This window comes from Piliocolobus tephrosceles, chromosome 5 (assembly GCF_002776525.5).
Source record: "Piliocolobus tephrosceles isolate RC106 chromosome 5, ASM277652v3, whole genome shotgun sequence".
NCBI classification, from domain to species: Eukaryota; Metazoa; Chordata; class Mammalia; order Primates; family Cercopithecidae; genus Piliocolobus; species Piliocolobus tephrosceles.
The window spans coordinates 21,857,822-21,885,358 of NC_045438.1; the positions used below are offsets into that span (position 1 = coordinate 21,857,822).

The 27,537-nt window shown below is 37.6% G+C and overlaps 1 protein-coding gene across 1 annotated transcript in view; it reads left to right on the forward strand.

Annotated features, from left to right (window-relative positions):
• Window positions 1–9,546: 9,546 nt before the first annotated feature.
• Window positions 9,547–27,537, forward strand: part of CLVS2 (clavesin 2) — a 67,940-nt gene continuing 49,949 nt past the window's right edge. The window contains exons 1-3 of the mRNA XM_023230721.1: window positions 9,547–10,346; window positions 10,823–11,780; window positions 24,706–24,880. Coding sequence (XP_023086489.1) covers window positions 11,392–11,780; window positions 24,706–24,880 — 564 coding nt within the window. The 5' untranslated portion in view covers window positions 9,547–10,346; window positions 10,823–11,391. The remainder of the gene's footprint in view (window positions 10,347–10,822; window positions 11,781–24,705; window positions 24,881–27,537) is intronic.

Here is a 27,537-nt window from a genome sequence, read left to right on the forward strand (position 1 = left end):
TAGATTCCTCCTCTCTGGGCAGGGCATCTCTGAAAGAAAGGCAGCAGCCCCAGTCAGGGGCATATAGATAAAACTCACATCTCCCTTGGACAGACCACCTGGGGGAAGGGGCAGCTCTGGGTGCAGCTTCAGCAGACTTAAACGTTCCTGATTCCTAGCTCTGAAGACAGCAGCAGATCTCCTAGTGCAGCACTCAAGCTCTGCTAAGGGACAGACTGCCTCCTCAAGTGGGTCCCTAATCCCTGTGTCTTCTGACTGAGAGACACCTCCCAGCAGAGGTCGACAGACACCTCATACAGAAGAGCTCCAGCTGGCATCTGGCAGATGCACCTCCGGGACGAAGCTTCCAGAGGAATGAACAGGCACCAATCTTTGCTGTTCTGTAGCCTCCACTGGTGATACCGAGGCAAACAGGTTCTGGAGTGGACCTCCAGCAAACTCCAGCTGACCTGCAGCAGAGGGGCCTGACTGCTAGAAGGAAAACTAACAGACAGAAAGAAATAGCATCAACATCAACAAAAAGGATGTCCACACAAAAACCCCATCAGAAGGTTACCAGCATCAAAGATGAAAGGTAGATAAATTGACAGAGATGAGGAAAAACCAACGCAAAAAAAGGCTGAAAATTCCAAATAACAGAATGCCTCTTCTCCTCCAAAGGATCACTACTCCTTGCCAGTAAGAACAAAACTAGACAGAGAATGAGTTTGACGAATGGACAAAAGTAGGCTTCAGAAAGTGAGTAATAAGAAACTCCTCCGAGCTAAAGGAGCATGTTCTAACCCAATGCAAGTAAGCCAAGACCCTCAAAAAAAATTTAGATAAATTGCTAACTAGAATAATCAGTTTAGAGAAGAACATAAATGACCTGATGAAACTGAAAAACATAGCATGAGAACTTTGTGAAGCATACACAAGTATTAACAGCCAAATCGATCAAGCAGAAGAAAGGTTATCAGAGATTAAAGACCACCTTAATTAAATAAAGCATGAAGACAAGATTAGAGAAAAAAGAATGAAGAGGAATGAACAAAGCCTCCAAGAAGTATGGGACTATGTGAAGTAGACCAAACCTAAATTTGATTGGTGTACCTGAAAGTGACAGGGAGAATGGAACCAAGTTGGAAAACACTGTTCAGGATATTATCCAGGAGAACTTTCCCAACCTAGCAAGACAGGCCAACATTCAAATTGAGGAAATACAGAGAATACCACAAAGATACTCCTTGAGAAGAGCAACCCCAAGACACATAATCATCAGATTCACCAAGGTTGAAATACAGAAAACAATGTTAAGGGCAGCCAGAGAGAAAGGTCAGGTTACCCACAAAGGGAAGCCCATCAGACTAATAGCAGATTTCTCTGTAGAAACCCTACAAGTCAGAAGAGAGTGGGGGATAATATTCAACATTCTTAAAGAAAAGAATTTTCAACCCAGAATTTCATATCCAGCCAAACTAAGCTTCATAAGCAAAGGAGAAATAAAATCTCTTACAGACAAGCAAATGCTGAGAGGTTTTGTCACCACCAGGCCTGCCTTACCAGAGCTTCTGAAGGAAGCACTAACTATGGAAAGGAAAAACCAGTACCAGTCACTGCAAAAACACACCAAACTGTAAACATCATCGACACTATGAAGAAACTACAACAACTAATGGGCAAAATAGCCAGCTAGCTTCATAATGACAGGATCAAATTCACACATAACAATATAAACCTTAAATACAAATGGTCTACATGCCCCAATTAAAAGACATCGACTGGAATATTGGATAAAGAGTCAAGTCCGATTGGTGTTCTGTATTCATGAGACCTATCTCACATGCAAAGACACACATAGGCTCAAAATAAAGGGATGGCGGAATATTTACTAAGCAGATGGAAAGAAAAAAAAGTGGGGGTTGCAATCGTAATCTCTGATAGAAAAGACTTTAAATCAACAGAGATCAAAAAAGACAAATAAGGGCATTACATAATGGGAATGGGATCAATGCGACAAGAAGAGCTAACTATACTAAATATATATGCACTCAATACAGGAAAACCCAGATTCATAAAGCAAGTTCTTAGAGACCTACAAAGACGCTTAGACTCCCACACAATTATATTGGGAGACATTAACACCCCACTGTCAGTATGAGACAGATCAATGAGACAGAAAATTAACAAGGATATTCAGGACTTGAACTCAGCTCTGGACCAAGCAAACCTAATAAACATCTACAGAACTCACCACCCCAAATCAACAGAACATACATTCTTCTAAGCACCACATCACACTTACTCTAAAATTGACCACATAACTGGAAGTGAAACACTCCTCAGCAAATGCAAAAGAACAGAAATCATAACAAACAGTCTCTTAGACCACAGTGCAATCAAATTAGTACCCAGGATTAAGAAACTCACTCAAAACCACGTAACTACATGGAAACTGAACAACCTGCTCCTGAATGACTACTGGGTAAATAACAAAATTAAGGCAGAAATAAATAAGTTCTTTGAAACTAATGAGAACAAAGAACCAATGTACCAGAATCTCTGAGACACAGCTAAAGCAGAGTATACAGGGAAATTTATAGCACTAAATGCCCACAGGAGAAATGGGAAAGATCTAAAATCAACATCCTAACATCAAAATAAAAGGAACTACAGAAACAAGAACAAACAAACTGAAAAACTAGCAGAAGACAAGAAATAACTAAGATCGGGGCAGAACTGAAGGAGATAGAGACATAAAAACCCTTCAAAAAATCAATGAATCCAGGAGCTGGTTTTTTTGAAAAGACTAACAAAATATATAGACTGCTAGCCACACTAATAAAGAAGAGAGAAGAACCAAATAGACATACTAAACGATGATAAAGGCGAGATCACCACTAATCCCACAGAAATACAAACTACCATCAGAGAACACTATTAACACCTCTATCAAATAAACTAGAAAATCTTGAAGAAATGGATAAATTCCTGGATGCATACAGCCTCCCAAGACTAAACCAGGAAGAAGTTGAATCCCTGAATAGAACAATAACAGGTTCTGAAATGGAGGGAGTAATTAATATCCTACCAAACAAAAAAAGCACAGGACCAGATGAGTTCATGGCCGAATTCTACCAGAGGTACAAAGAGGAGCTGGTACCATTCCTTCTGAAACTATTCCAAACAATAGGAAAAGAGGGGCTCCTCCCTATCTCATTTTATGAGGCCAGCATCATCTTGATACCAAAGCCTGGCAGAGACACAACAAAATAAAAGAAAACTTCAGGAAAATATCCCTGATGAACGTCACTGAAAAAATCCTCACTAAAATACTGACAAACCGAATCCAGCAACACATCAAAAAGCTATTCACCACGATCAAGTCGGCTTCATCCCTGGGATGCAAGGCAGGTTCAACATATGCAAATCAATAACCATAATCCATCACATAAACAGAACCAAGGACAAAAACCACATGATTATCTCAATAGATGCTGAAAAGGCCTTCAATAAAGTTCAACACCCCTTCATGCTAAAAACTCTCAATAAACTAGGTATTGATGGAACATATCTCAAAATAATAAGAACTATTTTTGACAAACCCACAGCCAATATCATACTGAATGGGCAAAAGCTGGAAGCATTCCCATTGAAAACTGGCAGAAGATAAGGATGCTGTCTCTTACCGCTCCTATTCAGCATACTATTGGAGGTTCTGGCCAGGGCAATCAGGCAAGAGAAAGAAGTAAAGGACACTCAAATAGGAGGAGAGGAAGTCAAATTGTCTCTGTTTGCAGATGACATAATTATATATTTAGAAAACCCCAGTGTCTCATTCTAAAATCCCCTTAAGTTGATAAGCAACTTCAGCAAAGTCTCAGGATACAAAATCAATGTGCAAAAATCACAAGCATTCCTATACACGAAAATAGAGAGTCAAATCATGAGTGAACTCCCATTCACAATTGCTACAAAGAGAATAAAATAACTAGAAATACAACTTACAAGGGATGTGAAAGATCTCTTCAAGGAGAGCTACAAACTACATTTCAAGGAAACAAGAGAAGACACAAACAAATGAACAACATTTTATGCTCATTGATAGGAATAATCAATATTGTGAAAATGGCCACACTTCTGAAAGTAATTTATAGATTCAATGCTATCCCCGTTAAGCTATCATTGACTTTCTTCACAGAATTAAAAAAAAAACTACTTTAAATTTCATGTGGAACCAATAAAGAACCCGTATAGCCAAGACAATCCTAAGCAAAAAGAACAAACCTGGAGGCATCATGCTACCTGACTTCAAACTATACTTCAAGGCTACGGTAACCAAAACAGCATGATACTGGTACCAAAACAGATATATAGATTAATGGAACAGAACAGAGGCCTCAGAAATAACACCACACATCTACAACCATGTGATCTTTGACAAACCTGACAAAACAACCAATGCAGAAAGAATTCCCTATTTAATAAATGGTGTTGGGAAAACTGGGTAGCCATATGCAGTAAACGGGAACTGGACCCCTTTCTTACACCTTATACAAAAATTAACTCAAGATAGATTAAAGGCTTAAATGTAAGACCTAAAACCATACAAACCCTAGAAGAAAACCTAGGCAATACCATTGAGGACATAGGCATGGGCAAAGACTTCATGACTAAAACACCAAAGGCAATGGCAGCAAAAGCCAAAATTGACAAGTGAGATCTAATTAAACTAAAGAGCTTCTGCATAGCAAAAGAAACTATCATCAGAGTGAATAGGCAACCTACAGAATGGGAGAAAGTTTTTGCAATCTGTCCATCTGACAAAGGACTAATATCCAGAATCTATAAGGAATGTAAACACATTTATAAGAAAAAAACAGCCCCATCAAAAAGTGGGCACAGAGTATGAACAGACACTTCTCAAAAGAAGACATTTATGTGTTCAACAAACATGAAAAAAAGCTCATCAGAAATATGCTGAAAATCAAAGATGAGTAGAGAAAATAAAATCAGGTAGAGACAAATAGATATTACTTTCAAAGGAATAATGAAAATATTGACAGTTAACTTTACTACAGAGATAATACAAGCCAGAAAAAAAAGAAGTGAAATATTTAAAGTATTCAAAGGAAATAGCTGCTAATTTAGAATCCTATAGCTTACAAATATGTTTTTAGAGTAAAAGTAAAATAAAATAACTTTCAGACAAATAAAAAAATTTATAACCCTCAGATCTTACTAAAGGAAACATTATAATGTGTTCAAATGAAAAAAACAAATCACTACTATATGGAAACTCAGATACAGGAAGGAATAAAGAAGAGTAAAAAGGACACATATGGGGTTAAATCTAAAGCATTAATTCTCAAATTTCAGTGTAAATTACAATCACTCAAAGGACTGAGCAGAAAACTTTGTGAGTCCCTGAATTTTAGGGAGGATTTCTGATTCAGTATGTCAGGCATGGGAGTTTACATTTCTAACAAATTCTCAAGTAATTCTAATGCTGCTGATCTGGGACCCACACTTTGGGAACCACTGATGAGTATTGCTTGTATAAAAAAAGGTGGAGTTTAAAATGTACATTAAATCACAGTCTACTCACATGTGAAAAATTATTTTTGTGTGACAACAGTTGCCCTGTCCACTAGGGAAAAAAAGGTGATCTTTTTAACAAAGAGTCTCCATAAATGGTACTGAGTAAACAGGTTATTGACATGGAAAAAAAAATTAGTTGACCTCTTTTTCACCTTATGTGCAAAACACAATCTGGTGAATTGCACATCTAAATGTGAAGAGCAACAACAACAAAACTTCTAGATGGTATACTGGAGAATAAATATCTAAGTAATTATGGGATATTATAAGCAGGACTCAAAAAGCACTCTTCATAGGAGAAAAACTGAATTACTTAAAAATTTGAAATTATGTTGATTAAGAAACAGGGCTAAGAGAGTGAAAAAAAAAAAAAAAAAACAAGCCATGGACACGGAGAAGATATTTATGACATGTGCAAGTGACAAAGGGTTTATATTCAGAATCTATAAAGAAGCTCTACAATTCAATATTAAAGCAATCAACACCCTACTATAAACATCAGCAAAATCTCTGAAATGATACTTCACACAAATAATGTACAAATGGCCCAAAACAATGTGGAAGTTTATCCTCATTAGTAATGATGGAAAAGCATACCAAAACCATAATGCAATACCCTTGTTCAGAATGGATAAAGTTAAAATTATAGACAATAATAAGATTTCTGAGAACATGTCACAGTAAGAACACTCATATATTGCTGGGGGGTTGGTGAAACAACCATTTGGAAAAGAGTTTGGCATTATTTACTAAATTTGGAGATGATATCATATATGACCCAAACATTTTCATTCCTAGGTCTCTCCATGTGCGCCAAAAGACATGTACCAGAATGTTAATACATCATGGTTCATAAGATCTGAAACCAACCCAAACTGAAAGCAACCCAAATGTCCCTCCACAGTAGAGTGGACACACATATTGTAGTAGGTGTATAAAAATGCAATTCTAGGGCTGGGTGCAGTGGTTCATGCCTGTAATCCCAGTACTTTGGGAGGCCAAGGTGGGCGGATCACAAAGTCAGGAGTTCATAACCAGCCTGACCAACATGGTTAAACCCTGTCTCTACTAAAAATACAAAAATTAGCCAGAAGTGGTCGTGCATGTCTGTAATCCTGTAATCTCAGCTACTCAGGAGGCTGAGGCAAGAGAATCGCTTGAATCTGGGAGGCAGAGGTTGCAGTAAGCCAAGATCACGTCATTGCACTCCAGCCTGGGTGACAGGGGAGACTCCATCTCAGAAAAAAAAAAAAAAAAAAGCAATTACTTGCACCATTACTGAATAAGAGGGAGCTACTACATACAACAACATTGCCAAATCACACAAATTTAATATTGAATGAAAGAGGTCAATAATAACGTTACATATGAATGATTACGTTTAAGTTCAGAAACAGAAAAACAAAATTATAGTTATTTAGTTGGTAAAATTAAAAACAAACAAACAAGGATTACTTGAAAAATAAAGACAGTGTGGCTTCCTTTGTTGGAAAGAGGTCAGTAGTTAGGAGGGGAATGGGAGGGGGCTTTCTGGCTACTGACAATGCTTGGTTTCTTAACCTGGTTGGACACCTACATGTGTGTTTCCCTTGTAAGATAGAATTGAGCTGTACATCTTTATTTTGTGCCCCTTTTTGTGCATATATTTTATTTAACAATAAAGAGAATAAAATGTTTTAAAACGTAAACTACTCTATTCATTTTAAATTTAGCAGTAAACCAAACTCTTCTTTCTAGTTACTTGAAAATACCTGCAGTCCTTGATTTAATTATTTTTCCAATAATGCTTTAATTAATCCTTTTATTTAGATAATTTATTCTCATATTCCAGTTCCTACATTACTTTGCATTAATTTGGCAAGGTAAATTAATATTGAATGAAAATCAAATGCTCTGATGTCATCTGAATAAACACCTTGTTTAATTTTAGATGGCTTAGTGTATTCATTTTGGTTTCAGAACTGAGTCAAATGTATAAGTAGAGAGAGAATAACAGTAAAATCACTAATGGTTTGTAAATATGATTTAAAAATCTTATATATACCTAACTGACCCAATCCAACAATCCTAATGGGTGATAGAGACTATTTCTGTCATATGTTGATATGTTAAAATAAATCTATTTTAAGCAACTCTATTATTGGTAAATAATAAATAACAAAAGTGTCATCTTTCAATTTTGGTCATATCATATGCTGGGCCAAAAAAAATTCTTATTTTATAAATTTCCTTAAAAATATAGTCTAATATGTCCATCTCAGAGAACAAAATTAAGCAATTGGATTTTCATCAAGGTGAAAGATCTGCGTTTTAACTCTACTTACAGGCTAACAAGTTAGCTAGCTATAGTTTCATGGATGCAGATGGAAGATGCAAAACTCCTGGCTTAGAGATAAAGGATTTTGTCACTCAGGCATAGCAGGCAGTATGAGTATCTGCATATCTTCCACTGTTCCCTTGAGCACTAATTCCCACAGAGCTAAGAAAGAGCATCAAGTGATACTGGCATAAACAGTGGGTGGCATTACAGCAGAGTAACTCTGAGTTTAGGGAATTCAAATAAGTCTGCCTACCTTTTGGTCAGGAGAGGGATATCACAGCTTTCAAGGCTTTGCTTCAGATGGAGGTACTATCTCTATCTTCCAAGATCTTCCAAGACCATTTACTATACAAATACCCTTGAAAAGATACTCTAGGAAAAAGGGTAGTTAGTGCCTTGCTCATAAGACAGGTAGAAACACAATGGATTCAGGGAGAATTGTCTCTCGATGTTGGTGATGACTCTAACCTCTTCATACAGTTGATAACAAAACATAAATTTTCTTCAACCTCTAAAATATTAGACAAAAATGATTTTTTCAAATTTTTAAAAAAGAGAACCAAAAATTTAACAGTTCACATTGGATTCAGAATGCTTGAGAAAGTCATAATCACTTAAAATCCTATAAGGACCTTATATAGAGAGTATATGTACAACACACACATGTATTAACATACATACACTCACCTAAGTGGTTTATTTTCTGCCTTCCCCATTTAAAACATAAATTCCTTGACAATAATGACTGTGTGTGTGTGTGTGTGTGTGTGTGTGTGTGTGTGTGTGTGTGTAATTTATTGTCTTATTCGGGTTCCTACATTAATTTGCATTAATTTAATAAATGCTCTAGCTCTACCATACAACCCTTTTCCTTCTCTTTTTGTCAGCACCATCGCCGTGAGAACAGCAAAAAAAGTGTGCCTGTATTTTGAGGGTTCTCATAGTCATTAAAATTGAAAATGACAAGGTAAGAAATGTCAAGATAAGAAAATGACAAAATTTGCTTGTGTTGAAGACCACCTCCTATACACAGAATCCAAAAAAATGACCTACACCTCGTGGAACTCAGTAAATATTAGTTGCATTGAGTTAACTTCAATTCAAGACCCCATTCTACAGTTTGTAAGTCAAAAGTTGCTCTTAGTAACACGCTCAGTAATACGTGCTGTGTTTTGAAAATAGAAAATATCCCTTTTCCTCAAATCCGTAGTCATTTTAAGCGCAATGACTCCTGTTTATTTATAATGATTCTCATATGCAGATGTATACAACTGAAGGAAGGATAGTATGTGTTTCCAGAAATATTTGCTTTATCATGAGATATGACTGAAGCACCTATTTGTTTCTTCCTTTGAGAATTATGTTTTTATTATCATTTACCCTAGTGCTCATTTTTATCCTTTTCAACAGAAATTTAGCAGGGAGACTGTATGGTTGAAAAACTACTCATGTAAGTTCCTCCGGAGGCTTAAATCATCAACACACTGCCTTGGAACCACTCTGGTCTTTTCTAATTTAAATATCTCTGTCTACAACAAATGCGAAAAGTACAAAATGTTTCCGTACTCCTTCTGCATCAAAATTGCCTCCTACAGGAACTAGAAAATGCGTGTCAATATGAATTACCGTCTACAACAGCTACTCTCCCGGCCGATCTGGGGTCTTGCACACAAAGGGCGAGAGAGGGGCGTGGGGAGGCTGGAAAGCATCGCTGCCCCCCCGCTGGCCCGGCGACGTCCGCTCAGCAGCCTGCTGAGGAGTGGGGACGAAGAGCAGCCTAAACTTAGGGCTCGGGATATTTCGATGCCACCCAAATTGCCGTCCTACCCCAACCAGGCAGGGAGAAGAGCGGAGTGCGCGCGCGAGCTGAGTGAGTGCTTACGTCGCAGCGAGATCTGTGCTGGGATAATTAGAGAGGAGTTGGGCTGAGCCGAGTCCTCTTTTAGCAGCAGCAGCCTGAGCCGCCGCCGCAGCCCGGAGGGGCGCACCCGACTCGGACAGCTCGGGAGAGCCCCAGGAGAGGCCAGCGCCGCGCAGCAGCCGCCCGGCTGCGCCCACCGCCCCGGCTGCTCCCGGAGGGCGCACAAAGGCGGTGACCGCCCGAGTGGCCTTCTCCATCCAGGCGTTCGGGTCCTCCTCCCCACCTTCTCTCCCGAAGGCGAAAATGGCAGGGCCAGGCGAGGACCTGGGACAGCGGTGGCCCTAGCCCTGCGATCCCCACCCCTCCTGCCGGGAGAGGCTGCGGGCTGCCCGCGGACGATGTGGCCGCGACTGCCCCCGAGCGCATCTTCGGCCCGGGTCCCCGCCGCCGCCCCTCTTCTCTGCTCCTTCCATCCTGCCCAGAGGAGTTGATGCCGCTGTCGCCGCCGCCGCCGCTGCTGAAGCCGCGGTTGATGGATGCCAGGGAGTGCCGCATTGCTTAGCGACCCCGCCTCCGGGTTTGCTGGTAGGAGCGGCTGCTCTTTCTTCTTTCTTGCTTTGGGGTTTTATAGAAAAGATAAGGACATTTTTATTTCATTCTCCCAACGCTCTCCCCTTCTCTTGGTTTTTGAAATGTGCATTCCCAGAAAGATCCCCGGTCTCCTCCTTTCCTCCCCCCTCCCCCCCTTTTCTCCCACCCCGCGGCAAGTCCCTGGAAATGAAGGGTTAGAGGAAGGCAGAAGTTGGGGGTGGGGTTGAGGGAGCCCACGCTGGTACCAACGCCACCAGAACCCCTGCTGGTGCCTTATGAGATCACGGTGTATCTCAAAGGGGAGGTGGGAAGGTACGCTATCTGCAGAGTCTCCACCTAATTGGATCACAATAATCTTAAATAAATCACACAAATATGTCTTTTAAAAATATCGTCTTTGAATAAGTAGAGGGAGAAATAATCTCCTTTCTCCCCGTCTTTCTCTCTGTCTCTTTTTCTTTCTGGCAAAGATGATCTCTCTCCGCCCCGGAGCTCAGCGCTGAAGAGCTACCTTATTATTAATCAGAATTTCCATCGCCACCCCTGGCAGGCGTATCCTTCAGCAGGGACCGCAGGAACATTCACAGTGCAGGGGCTGAGATGTGCGTGGGGGTTGTTTTTGTTACATCTTGGAAGAGAAGAGAAGAGGACAGTACCAAGATCAGAACCACCCGTGCTAGGTGGGATTAGGGGTGATTTGTTAGGAGAGAGAAAGGACAAGAGGAGGAGTGCAGAGCCCTTCAGGGATTTACATCTCTTTAAAGGAAAGGGAAGAGGGAACCAAAGTGGGGTGTTGTATTTTAGGGGGCGGAGGAAGAAGTTTACACCACTCCGTCCCCCACCCCCACCCCAGTAAAGCTGGGGGAAAGTAGGAGCAACAGGGCACTTGATTGGACACCAAGATTATTAATTTCCTGTAGGGGAGAGGAAGCAGGCAGCGGGAGGTCTGGGGGCTGGAGTCTGGTGGTGGAAAGGGCCAGGTTTGCTTTGGGACAGTCAACAAGGGCTTCTGAGGGAAATCTCCGGGATAGGCAGAACAATGACTCATTTGCAAGCTGGTCTCTCCCCTGAGACCCTGGAGAAAGCTCGCCTGGAGCTCAATGAAAACCCAGACACGCTGCACCAGGACATCCAGGAGGTGAGGGATATGGTCATCACCAGGCCGGACATTGGCTTTCTGCGCACGGATGATGCCTTCATCTTACGCTTCTTGCGGGCTAGGAAGTTTCATCACTTTGAGGCCTTCCGCCTCCTGGCGCAGTACTTTGAGTATCGGCAGCAGAACCTGGACATGTTCAAAAGCTTTAAGGCCACCGACCCTGGCATCAAGCAGGCACTGAAGGATGGCTTCCCGGGGGGCCTGGCCAATCTGGACCACTATGGCAGGAAGATTCTAGTCCTTTTTGCTGCCAATTGGGATCAGAGCAGGTAAATCCTAAATCCAAACTTGTGTTCTCCTTTTACTCTCCCATTTTCCAGAATTTACCCCGAGTAGTGTCATGGTTTTGTAGATTTGATATTTTTGTTTATTAGGCTTGGAGTAAAGAGAAACAAACCAGGAGATGAGTTTTTGGTGGGTACCCTGGGAAGGGAGGAGGGCTTGTATTTTTGCTTTTAAAACTTACTTCATTAACACCCAGTTTCTACTGCAGCTTTAAGGTGCTACCTTAACCATATTATTGCAACTAGATCTAAATCACTTAACTTGTAAATAAAGCTTCTTTATATGTTTCACCTTCCGAATAAGTTTATTAGGCTGGATAAACCAGTATGAAAATGAGGACAACTTTTCCTCCTTCTTCCTAAAAAAATTATTAAACTAGACCCATCATCATGGTCATGATCATCATCATCATCATCCTCTCTTTGGTACTGACGTTTTATCTTTAAAGCATAGCCTGGTGTTCGACCAAAAGCAAGTAGTTTTGTTGCTTGGGAACTTCTCTGCTTGGTGATGTGTAGAAGAAGGAATAATATGATGTGTGTCCCTTCAATGAAAGGAAGAGTTTCATCCTCTGTCGCTGAGCATGCCTGCTGAAACTGAAAATGTACACTGACTGGTGTATGTGTTCTACACCTGCCACCAATCTAAAGAATCTGTTTCTTGTCTCATGTGATTTTTCATCTTTTGGAAGGAAGTGGAAAATATTCAGATGTGTCAGTTGGTGGACTTTTTGAGCTCCTGTGCTATTTAATAGAGGAGAAATAATATTCTTTTTATCAACATTATTATAGAAAAATGTAGACAATGGCACTTCTCTATCCTCAATCAGAACTGTTTTCTCAGACTGAAAGATATAAGAAATTATACAAGGCTCTTGTGTAAGGTAGTTTCAATTAAGTTCAAAGTTAAATATATTTCATGGGACTTAAAAATGCTACCAGAGCTATGAATCATAAGAAGCTGCTTGTTAAGACATTGGTATATTTTTAGTTCTGTGAATGGTGACTTTTGATGCATCTGGTTAGTTTAAATAATCTCTGGAGCCATTGTACAAGACATTTACAGTTACTGAGAAGGCTTGTAGATCATAGAGATTTCCAGATAGGCTTCTGAGTCTTGGTATTGTAGAATATAAATTAATATTTTTAATTAGTTTTTCTCTCATTTTATTGTGATTTTTTTCTTTGTAATTCTAGGTTGAGAATCACTCTGATTTTTTAGGCAATAGAAAGACAAACTACTACCTGAAAATTCATAATGCTCAGAAACTCATACAGAGTTAGTCATTCAGAGGGAATGGAGTTTTGTTACTTACTTTGGCCAGTTATAGAGATGTTATTCGACTTTTTATCAGGTAGCTTAAAATTTTAAAAAATTACAACATTTTATCCATTGACCACAATTTTTGTTTAAAAATGTTTTTTTCATCATAAAAGTACATTGTAGGATCATGCAAATCAATGACTGTGTATAACAAAGCTGAAACATTTTATTCAAGGAAAAAACTAATATTCTGTATGTCAGATTGGAACTTTGTTAATTTAGCTATAGTGAAATGGAAATTGGAAATTTTACATTTATATAAATCTTGAAGTCTGTTAGAGATACCATTATGGAGGCAGATTGCAATCAGATATATATATATATATATATATATATATATATATATCAGACATACATATATATCAGACCTATTTTCATTAATTTCTATAAGTACACTAATATTCATAATGATTTGTAAACCTAATTAAGATGAAAGTCACTTATAATTTTCATATATATGAGAAGGCGATAATTCTGAATTTATTAAAGACACTTTGTTTAAGTTGTCCATCTCATGTTTCCATATAAAGGGAAGATAACTAGTAATCAAATTCTCTTTCTCTGGAAATCTACAATGGAAAGGAAGTTAATAATTGGTATATAGAATTATATTTTATTAAACTTACACATAATCTTAAATACTAAAATGTTGTATATTAGAACAAAATGAAAAGCTCTGTTCTGTAGAAATATCCTGTCAAGATGTCTAGAATTGTAATTATGAATTCTATTTCTATGGTTGGAAATAAACAGATATAATCAAGAAGTTATAGCATATCAAGGTGAAAATATATACAAGTGATTTAGAGCTTAGTCGAAATTTCAGTCGAGTTTCTTCCTATATTAAAAAAAATAATAATTCCCTCTTCTTCCTCACCTTCCCTTTATCCCAAATCTACATAACCCAATGACAGGGACTAGTGGACAAACAGATCTGTCATCTTGGCACCCTCTATAAACCTTTATCACTGGAGCATGTGCATAAAAGCTTCCCTGGCTCCTGCACTGAAACTCAAAGGACAGCTGCCTTTCTGTCAATGCCAGGATGTTACCAACCCTTCTCAGCCTGAATTCCTTTCCTCTACCCTGAAGGCTCCTTGACTCCTACAGAAGTCTGCCTCTTTCCCTAGATGTTTAAGTTACTATTATTGCTCTGTTAGGTGGATGATGCCATGTGCTAGTTTCTCTTGTCCTTCATCCCTCCCTTGTTCTGTGAGTGAGATATTCTCCCCTTTCAAGACTTGATCCCGCCAATCCAAAGCTACTTGGATTTCTCCAGAAGACTTCATGTCTGAAAATAATCCTAACAACATTCTTTGAGTTGTTAAGTGAATCACCTGGCTTTCAACAACTTTCTTAAAAAGTAGCCTGTTTTAAAGAAACAGTATGTGAGAAGTGTAGATAATTACATAGGTAAATTCTAGAAATGAGGCAGAAGAAAATGCCTTCATTTATTTGGAAAACAGGTTATTTATAACTTTCCAACTACAAAAGGAAAACAAGATTTTATGAATTTTTAAAAAATTTATAAAGACCCCCAACAGAATTGATCTAAGAAAAAGACTACATCATGTTATCATATTTATTACAGCACTTGAACTAGAGTAGATGCTCAATAAATATTAGAGTTGACTTGAATTATGCATTTGTATAAAAAGAATTCTTAGTAGAGATTTATTTGATATATGCTTTCTCCTCTATCTAATTTGTAGGACAATTTTCTGTGCTCCTCAGGACACTGAAAACAGTAAAAGCGTGTGAGACAGTGACTATAAATAAAATAGTGTCTGTTTCTGCTGCAATATAGTGTAGGTTAGTTTTAAGTTATTGTAAAGAATTGGATGATTTCCGAAGTCTTTTCGAGAGACATGGCATCATTAAGAAGACTAACATAAAGTCGTAATATTTACAATGTACCCTCCTTCTAACAAATCTTAAAAAAAAAATGGAAATACTCAAATGTCAAAATGACTTGCAGTGTGGTCTGTGGTTCTTTCAAAAAAAGAATAGGGCAGGCCCAGATGACCTGTTACATTTATTGAGCTGTACCTTGGAAAGGATTCATATAATTTTATCTCCTTTTAGATTGCCTTACAGAATTTCTGACAACAAATGTAAAAGCCATGAAATTAAGAACGATTTGACTGTTACACTGCATCACAAAGATGCCTTTATCCTCCATGCACTGCATACTGTTTTCCTTCCTAAATGATAGTGACCTGCTTAGGACTCAGCAAATACCTTCAAGTGGTTTGCATGATCTTTTCAACAGAGTGTGAGGATAATGTGTCATAAAGCTAGTAGAGGTAACACGGCTGGAGAAAAGGAAACTTGGAAAGAAAGTACATGGCATTCTAGGTACTAGAGCATGCAAGCAGGTATCTAAGAAATTGAAATCTGCTGTCACATAATTATTGGAAATATTCATGAGTGAAATTGTGTCACCTGAAACATAATGATGATAGGAAGTATGAGAGTTCACCTGTAAGCTGTCAGCCTGCAAGTCATATTTCATTTCTCTAGGTCTCATTAGAAGTATGTAGTTCACTATGCTTTAGTAGAGCAAACAACCATTTATCTGGAATATGGTCAATAGTCGTTAGAAACAGTACTTCTCTGAACTTTAGTGTAGCAAACCACCATTATCTGGAATCTAGTTAATGGCCATTCAAAAACAAGCACAGTTAGAACCGAAATGATTCTTAGCATGGTGGCAATCCAGAAAGCACTGGCCACCATGCGTGGTCTTTGGCTTATCATAGTGGACATTGATTACCACTTACAGTAGTGAAGCTCTGGAAGGGGCAGAAAATTGATTGCTCATACGTTGATATGATCCTTCAACTTTCCTGGAATTTGCCCCAAAAGCTTGTCAGTTTTCTCCTACTATGTGGCTTTTTCATACAAAAGCAAACGTTGTATGAATGGTTGCTATTTGTGGTTCAGTTTGAATTATGATCATATTTCCATTTACTAAAATAATATGGCCAATGTTCAGAATAGAAGATTATGGTGATGATAGCTTACAATTTTAAAACATAGTCACAGACTACACAGATTGCATTAATGCCAATCACAAAGCTTTACTTCTCTCTGGAATTGTACTAAAAATAAATAAAAATAAAATAAAATAAAATGAACAGGAATAGATTAGAACAGTCCAGGGCAATTATCCAGATAATTGTGGAGAAATATTTGTAGTCAGCAACAAAAAAAGCAAAAAAAAAAAAGAGGTTTAACTTTGCAGCTTAATTTTTCAAGAATTTTTTTCTCAGTTTATTAACATATTAAATAATTCCCAACTTTTTGCTTCAATACCTAGTTATACCTAGTGGCACAGTCAGGAGTTCTCTTAAAAATTCTGGAGGCATAGCTTTGCTGTCGTTTGGGTGGATACTGGTTAGGGCCAAACCACAAATGGCAGGTATGTATTCCATGGGACCTCTGTCCCAGTAGAGCTTCCATCTTGCTTCCTTTCAGGGAAACTCTTTTAACAAGTCCTCTACTGACTGCAACTTATTCCAAGGTATACTCTTGGTACATATCATGGCAAATAGGGGAGGGAAAAAGTTGTCCTGATAAATGTTGGAGGAATACTGTGATGAATCTCTGCAAAAATAGGACAATCTCCAAAAACTGGGGCAATTATGCAATAATTAGTAAAATAATCCCGAAATAACAGCAAAAGCTACAAGTGCCAACCTCCAGTAGGACGTTGACTAAGTCTGGCCTGAGCCAAGCTATTTTCATGTTTCAAAATCAACTTTAAACAAGGTCGAGAAGCAAAGGATTTGAGGTTACTACAGTGTCCTGAAAGGATGCCTCAAAAGAAATGTTTAAAGATATTTTAAAACATGAGCCAATAGTATATTAACAAGTTATCCTTAGTAAATTAATAAATTTCCTCCTTTCTGAGGGAAATATTAAATTCTCTTACTTCACTGAGGGCAGGTACATCTATTTCACTATTACAGTAAGTGGTTATTACACTATTATAGTATCATGAAGGAAAGGATACTCCTGTATGTGGAATCCTTATGGTATCAAATGACAAACTGAATGATTAATATTTTGCTCAAATGAATTAAAAAATACACTTTGGTTGAGCATTTGTTATATACGTAGCATTTTAGTAGGTACTGGGGGCAAATAAAGACACATACATTGTACTATTAAGCGATATGTGATAGTATCTCTCTGGGAAGAAAAAACATGTAAAGCTGAGTAACTCTCAGAGGTCATATGCAACTAATGAGGATATTGTTTACCAATGCTAGAAGTTGGGCACAGGTGGGCAGCTGTGGGCTACTTAGTGTTGTGTAGGAAAAACATTGCCTGCTTGGTTAACTGAATTCAACATTTATTGTTCCATTTTTATTCATTATTCATTTAAAAATAATTCTACTGTGTGTATTGTAGCAATTAAGTACTTCATTCATGATCATACAATTAGTAAGTGAATTAGTCACTTTGTGTGTGTGTGTGTGTGTGTGTGTGTGTGTGTGTGTGTGTGTGTAGACAGTTACCAACCTAAATCTAGGGAAAGGAAAATGTATTAAAAAATCAAGCTCTGATAATTAAAGATAATTCCATCTATGGTTTAGAAAATCTCGGTCAAATATAACAATACAGGCAATTAGTAACAGAATGTTAAGGTGGAAGAATAAACTTTCTGAAGTCGAAGACTTTACTAACTAGATGTTTGCTTAAAGTACTTTGCCCTGATAAAAAGAGTTGCCTTTCCAACGTGTTTGTGTGCTTCCAGCATGGTTCTGTTTTATTTTATTTTATTTTCTGGTGGCAATAGATGCAAAAGTTTTTCTTTACTCATCTTCTTCAAAGAAAGACATTTTGCCTGTAGATGTTTCATTTCCAGTGATTCTCTTGTTCTCAATCACCTACATTCCCACAGCAGTAATATTAAAGCAAGGCTCAGACATCTAATCATCTGTGCTCAGTAATACAAGCCAGACAGATGAAATTTCAAGAGTTCATATTTCCTCCAGGGATTGTGGATTTAGCCATTTCTTATTCTGAGTCCTAAGGATGTCTTATTGCTTTTCCTCCACCAAAGTTCCCTATTGTGGTGAGGCTGGACAGTGCCAGGATATTGACTTCCTGATCTCCTATTTTCTGATATACATATTATGCTACCGTGAAAAAGCAGACCAGGCCAGGCACGGTGGCTCATGCCTGTAATCCCAACACTTTGGGAGGCCAAGGCAGGTGGATCACCTGAGGTCAGGAGTTGGAGACCAGCCTGGCCAACATGGTGAAACCCCGTCTCTACTAAAAATACAAAAATTAGCTGGGCCTTGTGGCAGGTGCCTGTAAACCCAGCTACTAGGGAGGCTGAAGCAGGAGAATCGCTTGAACCCAGGAGGTGGAGGTTTCAGTGAGCTGAGATCATGCCATAGCACTCCAGTTTGGGCGACAAGAACAAAACTGCATATCCAAAGGAAAAAAGAAAAAGAAAAAGCAGACCAATCATTTATTCATCAAACTCTGTTCTGAGTAGGAGGCACCATGAAGAGGGAAGAGCACTGGTCTATGTGTTATTAGAAAACTTGGCTTCTCCGTTTTGTCATATTCAACCCCCAACAATCTGGTACACACCGATGCTTTATCTTCACTTAAATCTAGGGGAACGCTCCCCTTCCTTTTCACCTCACCTGAGTTCTACCCTTCTCTGGACCCACGACCAGCTTGCCCTGCTCCGTTTTTCCTAAGGTGATTTTAAGCAAACTGTTTAATTTCTCTGAGACCCTCTGTCCTCATCTGTGAAATAATAGGAACAAATTCAGCTCAGAGATTTTGCAATTGTTTTGAGATTAAGATAATGCATTTGAAATTGCTTTGGAAATCTTAAACTATTACCCAGATAGACATATTATTATTATTACCACTCAGTAATATAAAACACCTAGAAGGCTTCATCAGCTTTACCATTAACAGTACCCTGAGGCATTAATAAAGATAATTCTTCTCCTTTTTTCTCTCCCCCTAGCACCTTCTACTATGAAGTGCTTCAGACTTAGAAAATGTGGCTTAATGAAAACTGAGGGGTGGGGGCAGCCTTAATGAAGAATTTAATAATGGCTGATTGATTTAGTGACAAAGAGAAATTGCTGGTATTGTACTGCTCAATGCGATGCCAAGATACTAGTTTTTTCTTGTCATGCTGAAAAGGATGAAAAGTAGAGGGACATGACCTATTTGTCATTAAGTTGATCTTTGCACTGATTGAAAACTGTGGTAGAGGAGGAGATGCTGTGAACCCCAGCAACGAAGCATGGGTCAGGTAGTCACCAAAAAAATTGCATGGCCAGAGGCAGGAGAGGAAGCTTCTCTGATCTAAAAAATTGAGGGGGCTCTTGGTTGCAGGCAGGGTGCCGCCCCTCCACAGTGTGGCAGTACAAGGCTCTTGTCCTCTTTCTGGTCCGGGAGCATGTTTTGTATTGAGCTGACAGGGAAGCCTTAAGTGAATGTTATGTTTAAATGATACCATTATGGCACTTTGATGACTGTTGTAGGTAAAATAAAGCAGCATGGTCTATGCCCTTGGGAAATAGCTTGATTTTTAACACATATTTTTGTGCACCCGCAGTGTGCAGCGCACAGTATTTGGTGCTGAAGATAGAAAGTAGTATCAAACAGTGAAAGAGTTTTTAAGCTAAGCTTGTATGTCTGGGGCCATAGAACAAACACTGAAGCACCAGAATTTCAGAATACCAGAGAGAGGGCGCTGAGGTCTCCAGCAGGTAGACAATTTTGAAGAGCAGGGCAAGCTGGTCGTGGGTCCAGAGAAGGGTAGAACTCAGGTGAGGTGAAAAGGAAGGGGAGCGTTCCCCTAGATTTAAGTGAAGATAAAGCATCGGTGTGTACCAGATTGTTGGGGGTTGAATATGACAAGACCTTGATGGTTGGGGTGAGCCTATGCACGGGTGTACAAAACGAGAAGTATGGTTATTAAGGGAATGGTGCAGTTTTGAAAGCACCATGGGGGAACGGTGTTGTGTGCAGGACATTTTTTCAGGCCAATTAATGTTTTAGGACAATTTATCGCACAACAGAGGGTGGGCAAGATTTCTGGAAGAGAAAGATGAGAGAGAAAAAGAAACACAGGTGTTATTATATTAGGAAATAAAGCTAGGACTCTAGTAGAAAGAGTTAGATGCCAAAGACGTATACATATATAAAAGACAAAAAAAAAAAAAAAAACTTGGTGAATAAATGTAGGACTTGGTGAATAAATGTAGAGGGAGAAGGAAAGGGAATATTTGAGAATGATTCTTCGTAAACTGATTAATGTAGGCAATCCCAGAGGAAAATGGGAGGCGCTAAATTGAGTTACACTAATATATTTCAGGTAGCAAGGAGTCACTAAGGTGCTAATGTTCAGATGGCAACTAGAAAGATGCGGATGTTGCACAGGACTGACACTAGCTCTGTGGATATCGAGCCGTCACCAATGTATTGACCAAGGGGATGACTGCATGATTCGGTAACTCCAGGAGATACTATATGATGACAGCAGGGGAATAAAGTCTTATTTCTACATTTGGATAATTGCAGCAGGGAACCAAACATGAAAGATAATACAGTGACCAGAAAAGTGCAAGGAGAGAATGTTCAATGCAGCATCACAGAACCAAATAGAAGAGTTTCAACAGCAATGATTGCAGCAAATATTTATGGTTTCTATTCTATGTCAAGTACTGTTAAAAACTTTACATATATTATTTTGTTTCATTTTGTCCTCACAACAGTTCTATGAAGTTAAGATTAAGTGACTAAAAAGTACAAAAAGCAAGTATAGAGTATGTGATTGTTGAAAGAGCAAAAGTAATACAAATGTAGAAGTCATAGAAATTAACATTTATTGTTTGCTATGTACTACCCATTGGGCTAAGTATTTTACATTCTGTCCTATGATGTAACTATTATTATCACCATTTTTAAAAGAGAAAATGGAGGCTTAGCAAAGTTCAGTAACTTCAAGGTGTATGAGAACAAGCTAAGATTAGACAAATAATCAGGGATTCGCATTTTATTTTGTATTTGTTAATAGCTGTGAGTTTTACATTATAAAAGGCTTTTAAGTTACATAAATATGCCCCAAATAATTAATTCATGAGTATATATCCTACTCTGCAAGGAAGACTGATTTCATAACTGAAAAATTTCAAGAAGGATTAGATGTTTTCCTTCTGATTGCACAGGTAGTACATAGTTGCTATGGATATTAAAGTCTTCTCCATATGTTGTCTATGTGTTCTAGCAGCTTTGATTCTTTCCAAGAGCAGTGTTCTACATAGTCCAGTGTCAGTTGTAAAATTTCTTATTGGTGTCATGATTTCTTCTTACTACATGCTACGCAGCATTCTTTTCACAAATTCAGATTTTACTTAATGCTATTTTGAGAAGCACAATCAGGAGTCAGGAGCTGCAATAATGTGGTAGTTTTGATTTATAGCTTTCTTTCAGCATATACAAGAGAAGAATAGCTATGGTGGAACTCACACAATTTCAATGTAAACCCCAAACATGAACAAGTAGAGTATTTCATTGTGGCGACCTCTAATTTGTAAATTATAACAGTTAAAATAATTTTAAAAAGGAGAATATGGCAGGAGTCCTGAAGAGATAAAATTCGTAGATGCTACATTTCTTTGGAAGATATTTTACAGATTCTGGCAAGATCTTGTGTAGTCCTGTTCTGCTGAGGAATAGCCTGCTGAGCTGCTAATGGTAATAATGTGAGATGTTTGACAATAGGGGACTGGAATTAAGTCAAGAGTGGTTTTGACCTGCCCGCTGAATGAAGTTAGCTAATATATTTTTATGTTTCTTTTTCTAAACTTCTAAATTAATATGATTTTTATAAAAATCATTTGATTCTCTTCTTGGAGCCAGATATTGAATTCAAAAAACGTGGTTAGACTTAGTCTTGAAAATTTTGCAAACCTACTTTTCTTCATTGCTGATTTTGGGATTTGCCTTATATTATTTCCTTTGGAATAATGATATGTGTGTCAACATTTATCTTGATTTTGAAACAGTTTAGGAGAACCATACTTCAAGTGTGTTATTTAAAACACATTGCCTCTTGTTTTCAGTCTTTATTGGTACCTTGATTAATTTTTATTACATACGATGTATCATCCTTCCAAAGCTGATTTCAAATCTACGATTTATTTAATGGCATTTTGGTATTAATGCTATTTAATTTCTTATGAATAACATAAGAATGGTCAATCTCATAATGAAGGAAGGAAACCTTTGAAGTCAGACTTTTCGAATCCTTAATTTTCTTTACCATGATATTATTATGAATTTCAGAAACTAAAACTTTTTTTTTTTTTTGGTGGGGGTCTGAATTTCAATTTCAACCAGAAATATGGTCTTCCTGCTCCAGCTTTCCAGTGCCTATGTTTATAGGCTTCAGGTCCTGACAGTGTGTCAGGTCATTATGTTTAAAGTGGAGGTAGGTCAGCCATAAAGTGACTTTCAAAGGTGTTCAGCCGCACATGCTTCAGAGATTTAATAACAAATACATAGTAGAGCTCTATAAAAAGTTTTATTATTTTATATATTCAGATAGTTTTTTGGATGCTGCATCCCTAAGCCTTTTGACTTTTCCCTTTTATGATAGTAATAGGCTATCCTAAAGATTATTATTTCTGATTTACACTCTGCCTAGTACACTATATCTATGCTTATCATTCTAACAAAAAGTATGCTATGTGTGTATTCCAACCAACATTTACTGAACACCTGTTTATACCTAGAATTGTGCAAAATTGTACAAATGTTTTCACTTGAGTCATATCTTTGATGACTCTCTGGTGCTGCTCCCAACCCTCTCCAAACCACGGCCAATGAGATAATGAGAATAGCGTGAGATAGGGACAGTTAAGTGATCCTCAGAATTATAAATCAGCGACATATCCAGGACCATATGGTTAATGAGGCACTGGGCAGAGATTACATCTTGAAGTCTTCTGACACCATGCCCTGTGCTTGATTAATGCTAGGATTCTAAACAAGATTCTGTTCCAAACTGCTGATTTTACAGGTGAAGAAATGAGGTCCTGAAATGGTGAGAAATTGCCTGAAGTTCCAATGTTATTCCTTCCTTTCTGAACTACTATGCTTTCTCCTAGCACATCCAAGTGTTTTTAGAAGTAAAAATAGACCTACTCCCTCATATATCTTCACTGTATCATACTGCCTTCCTAACTAACTCATCATTTCCAATAAATGGGAATGATTTTGACTCCTAATCCACTCCCCTCCCCATCCTGCCTCTTCCCTGAGGTCCATATCTCTTTCTCTAGCTATTCCCAAAATCTCCCCTGAATGTCTTAGGAGAAAATAAACTTAAAATGCAAGGTGTTTAAAAATTGAAATTGTTAACATCTTTCATAAATTTTCTGACACCTCTTAAAGTGCTGGGATTTCTAGAGATTTCCTTTTTAGAATAATTATGTATCTCTCAACTCTGACTGCATTACCTCCTTCACTTCCTTGAACTTAGGGTCCATATGCTTTTAATTCCACAATTTTCAGTTTTGAGCTCTCCCCTGAGTTCAGGATCCATTTTTTTCAGAAGCTTGCTTGATATACCTCTCTGAGTATACTACATGTTTCTCAAATACAATAAGTTCTGTTCAAAGTATCCTATTTTTTCATTATTGATATTGATTAAAAATTTTACTATGTATTCAGGCTCTGAAGTTAATTTATGTGTCATTTTTTATACTTCCCTAATTTCAGTCCTTACATTGTCACAGTATAGCAAGATCATCTAAAATGCCACTCAAATTTGGCTTCTTATTTTTGTGTTGGAGTGTCTTAATCTCCAACCAGTGTCTTTCTACTCTAGTCAAGTCCCTTTTACAGTAACATAAAGAGCATTTATTAGGTTACTGGAACGTTCCAGGAACTGTGCTAAGGTGAAAAGCAGAAAACAAAACAAAAAAACATCCAACCCTTGAGTTAGTTTGGCTTGTATTATTGTAGGTAAATTTCCATGATTTTTCCCACTTTTATTTATATTTATTTCCTTCTCTTTCTATCCCTCCCACCTTTTCTTTTCTTTATGATACAAACTCAATACAAGTCATTTGAATTGAGTAACTTTTATTCATAGCTGTCATGTACAGTGTTTTCATTTATTGATGAGACTCACTAAAATCTCATTCTCAGTTTTTTCAAATATGAAGAAATTAAATGTCAGTATTACTGAGGGCATTTCTGAACCACTTAAAAAATGCAATGCCTAATTTTGGGTTAGTTGAATGAGATTTTAGAAAATCATAAGAAGGCCTGGAGGTAAACTAAATGATGATAAAATATGAGAAAGCGTTGCCATTTGTTTGGGCAGAATACATGTTACATTCGATTATGTTCTTTGAGTACATATAAATTAAACCTCTTCCTAAAATAGTTTTTTAAACAAAATTATTTCCTTAAGATTCTGAAAGTATTTTAAAGTGAATTTTTAGTGTGCTAGAAAATATTTTATAGTTTTTTACAAAAATGGTTGTCAGACCTAATTTAGTACTTTTCTGTTGCCGATAGGTACACACTGGTGGACATTTTGCGCGCCATCTTACTTTCTTTAGAAGCCATGATTGAAGATCCTGAGCTTCAAGTGAATGGGTTTGTTTTGATCATAGACTGGAGTAACTTCACTTTCAAGCAAGCCTCTAAACTCACACCAAGTATGCTGCGATTAGCTATTGAAGGCCTGCAGGTAGGATATGCAAATTACCTACTTCCTTGGTCTCTTCCGTTTGACTTCTCTTGTCTAATGTGTTAGAATGACAAAATGTCTTACTTTCAGAAAAACAAAAACAAAAAAAATTGTAGTTGTTGAGCACAAACATTAAAATACTAACTGAAGAAAGGATTATAGAAGAAACGCTGAAGGAAGAGAGTTTGTGACACTAGTACAGTGCTCCCTGTCTAAACATAAATACAGGTAATGAGCTAAGATTTTTAATCTTGAAAATCAGAACAAGCAATATTTTTTAGATTGTAATGATTAGTTATTTAGGCTTGTTTTGTTTCTCTTTTATGTACATATTAATTAGCTAAATACTTGCTTCATTATTTCATTTAACCTGGTGAACTTGGGATATGATCAGCAGTATGTTCAACTGTTGGAAAGTCAATCAATATGTTTTTTGGTCTCTAAGATACAACGATATCTCTCTGAAATTTTCTTTAGACTTCATTGGGTCTTTTTGTGAGTGGCAGGGGCTGTCACATGGAATTTATATAGTAATAGTGCTTCTTCCAGTGAATAATGTTTAACTGCTTGGGAATTAGAAGATGGGAAATATATTATTATTTATTGGTCTGTCATAAACCTGCTATTGTCAAGTTGCTTATAACTTCCAGGGTGTCCTTCTATTCTCTCTCTTTGCTTTATGCTACTTTGTGTGCAATACTTATGGAATTGGTTTCAAACTTCTAAAAATATTTGTGAGTTAGTCCTTGAGTGATGTCATTCATTAGACCGGGGCATCAATGTTGAGTAAGCCCAAGTCATCTAGATTTTTACTCATTAATAATTTCTGACTGCATGTATACACACCTAAATTGATGACTGCTGACCTCTTAAAAGTGGGCAACTTTTCCAGGTGCTGGAAATCTTTGATTTCTGCCTCTGGACTTATTAAGACACACTGATGTTTCTTCTCCACATAGGTTTTTCCTGATGGAGGCTTCCTGACTTGCTCTTGGTGAGATAGCCTTGCTCTGTCTTATCTTAAACAATGCTTTTTAGAAACCTCCACAGCGACAGTTAATACAAGATGGTAGACAGCATAAGATAATGAATGTTTGGAAATGTGTATATCATATAGAATCAGTCCTAGCTCTGCCCTATTTCCAGCATGTATACGGTGTTCTTCAGTTGTGAACAAGAATGGTTACCACCCACTGTGTTACCTAACACGGAATGGTAATCTAGCCTTTTACAATTGTTGTCCCTATTTAACCTGTGTCTTCTCTTTGCTCTGGAGCTAGGCTAGGCCTTCAGCTCATGAAGGACTAGAGAACTCATATTTTTTCCCAAGAAATTTAATAAAAACCTCTTCAAGAATAGACTCAGTATCTTGCTACTTTCCAACCTAGTTTATGGCGTTTTTAAATAATACTGTGATAAGTCATTGCAGGAGAGCAAACTAACAACTTGGAGATGTTTGGGAGCTTCCTTGTTAGCTGTAACTACTATCAGAAGTTCTTTAAGTGCTACATGTGAACACCACAGGAGCTCCACTCAGAGGAAACCTCTGTGCTTATTGTCTAGTGAAGGAAATAATCCCCATACCTATATGGACCTGTTCTGGCTGCACATTTGGAGCTGCCTTCTCTCTGTTCCCCACAAATATCTCAGCCCCTTTCTCGTTTTTCCCAGAACACAAGACAGAGTAAGCAGGGCTGATTCCTCCTGATTCGCAATTAAGAAGCCACTTAAGAGAAGGAAGCTCTTCCTGGGAATAGATTTGATGTGTTACTAACCTTTAAACTCGTTTTTATTTTCAGTTCAAATTGACTTTTAAATGCTATATAGTTATCTCTATACCTACGTCTGTGTCTGTATCTGTGTCTGTGTCTACTATATGTGTATCTAAAAACAATGGAATTCTGAATAAGAATATAGGATTCTTATTCTATATTTAAATAGAATATTTAAATATATTTAATATATTTAAATATTCTAAACATTAGAATTCTATATTCTAATGTTTTGTTGTGACACGCATGATCTCATATTTACTCTTCTATTGAAGTAATACTTTCTGACTTTTTAAATCAAGTCACTGTTTTACTTTGCATTTGCTATGTGAGAAATATTGTGTACCACTATATATTTCATTCAGAATATGAATAAACATTTTTTTCAATATCATCATAAGATCACAAAATGTTTGAAGTAAAGATACATACACGGTTTTAGGTTGCTAAACACAGCCACCACCATGCCAAGACCACCACCACAACAGTAATAAATCCCTTCCAGTTAGTCAGGAAAATGAAGAAATGAGAAGATTTTAAATAAGTCAATTAGAACTTATGCCATAATTCTACTATCATGTCACCTTTATTTAGACAAACTTAAAAAAAATTATAGGGAATTGAACCAAAAATAAGAAAGGCTACCAGTCTAGCAGAATGGGATGTAACTCTGTTTTGAAGATTCCTTTTCTCTCTTCCTCTAGAATTGGCTGTAACCTATCAATCCACATCATAAGGCTACTTTTTTTTCTTAAGCAAAAGAGCATTTAAAGTGACCTGGCTAGAGATAGCACCCTATACCTTGTATAAAGATACATGAACCATTGTTATATATATTCATACATGAATATAGTATAAGATCAATTAAGGGACAATGTGGAAAGG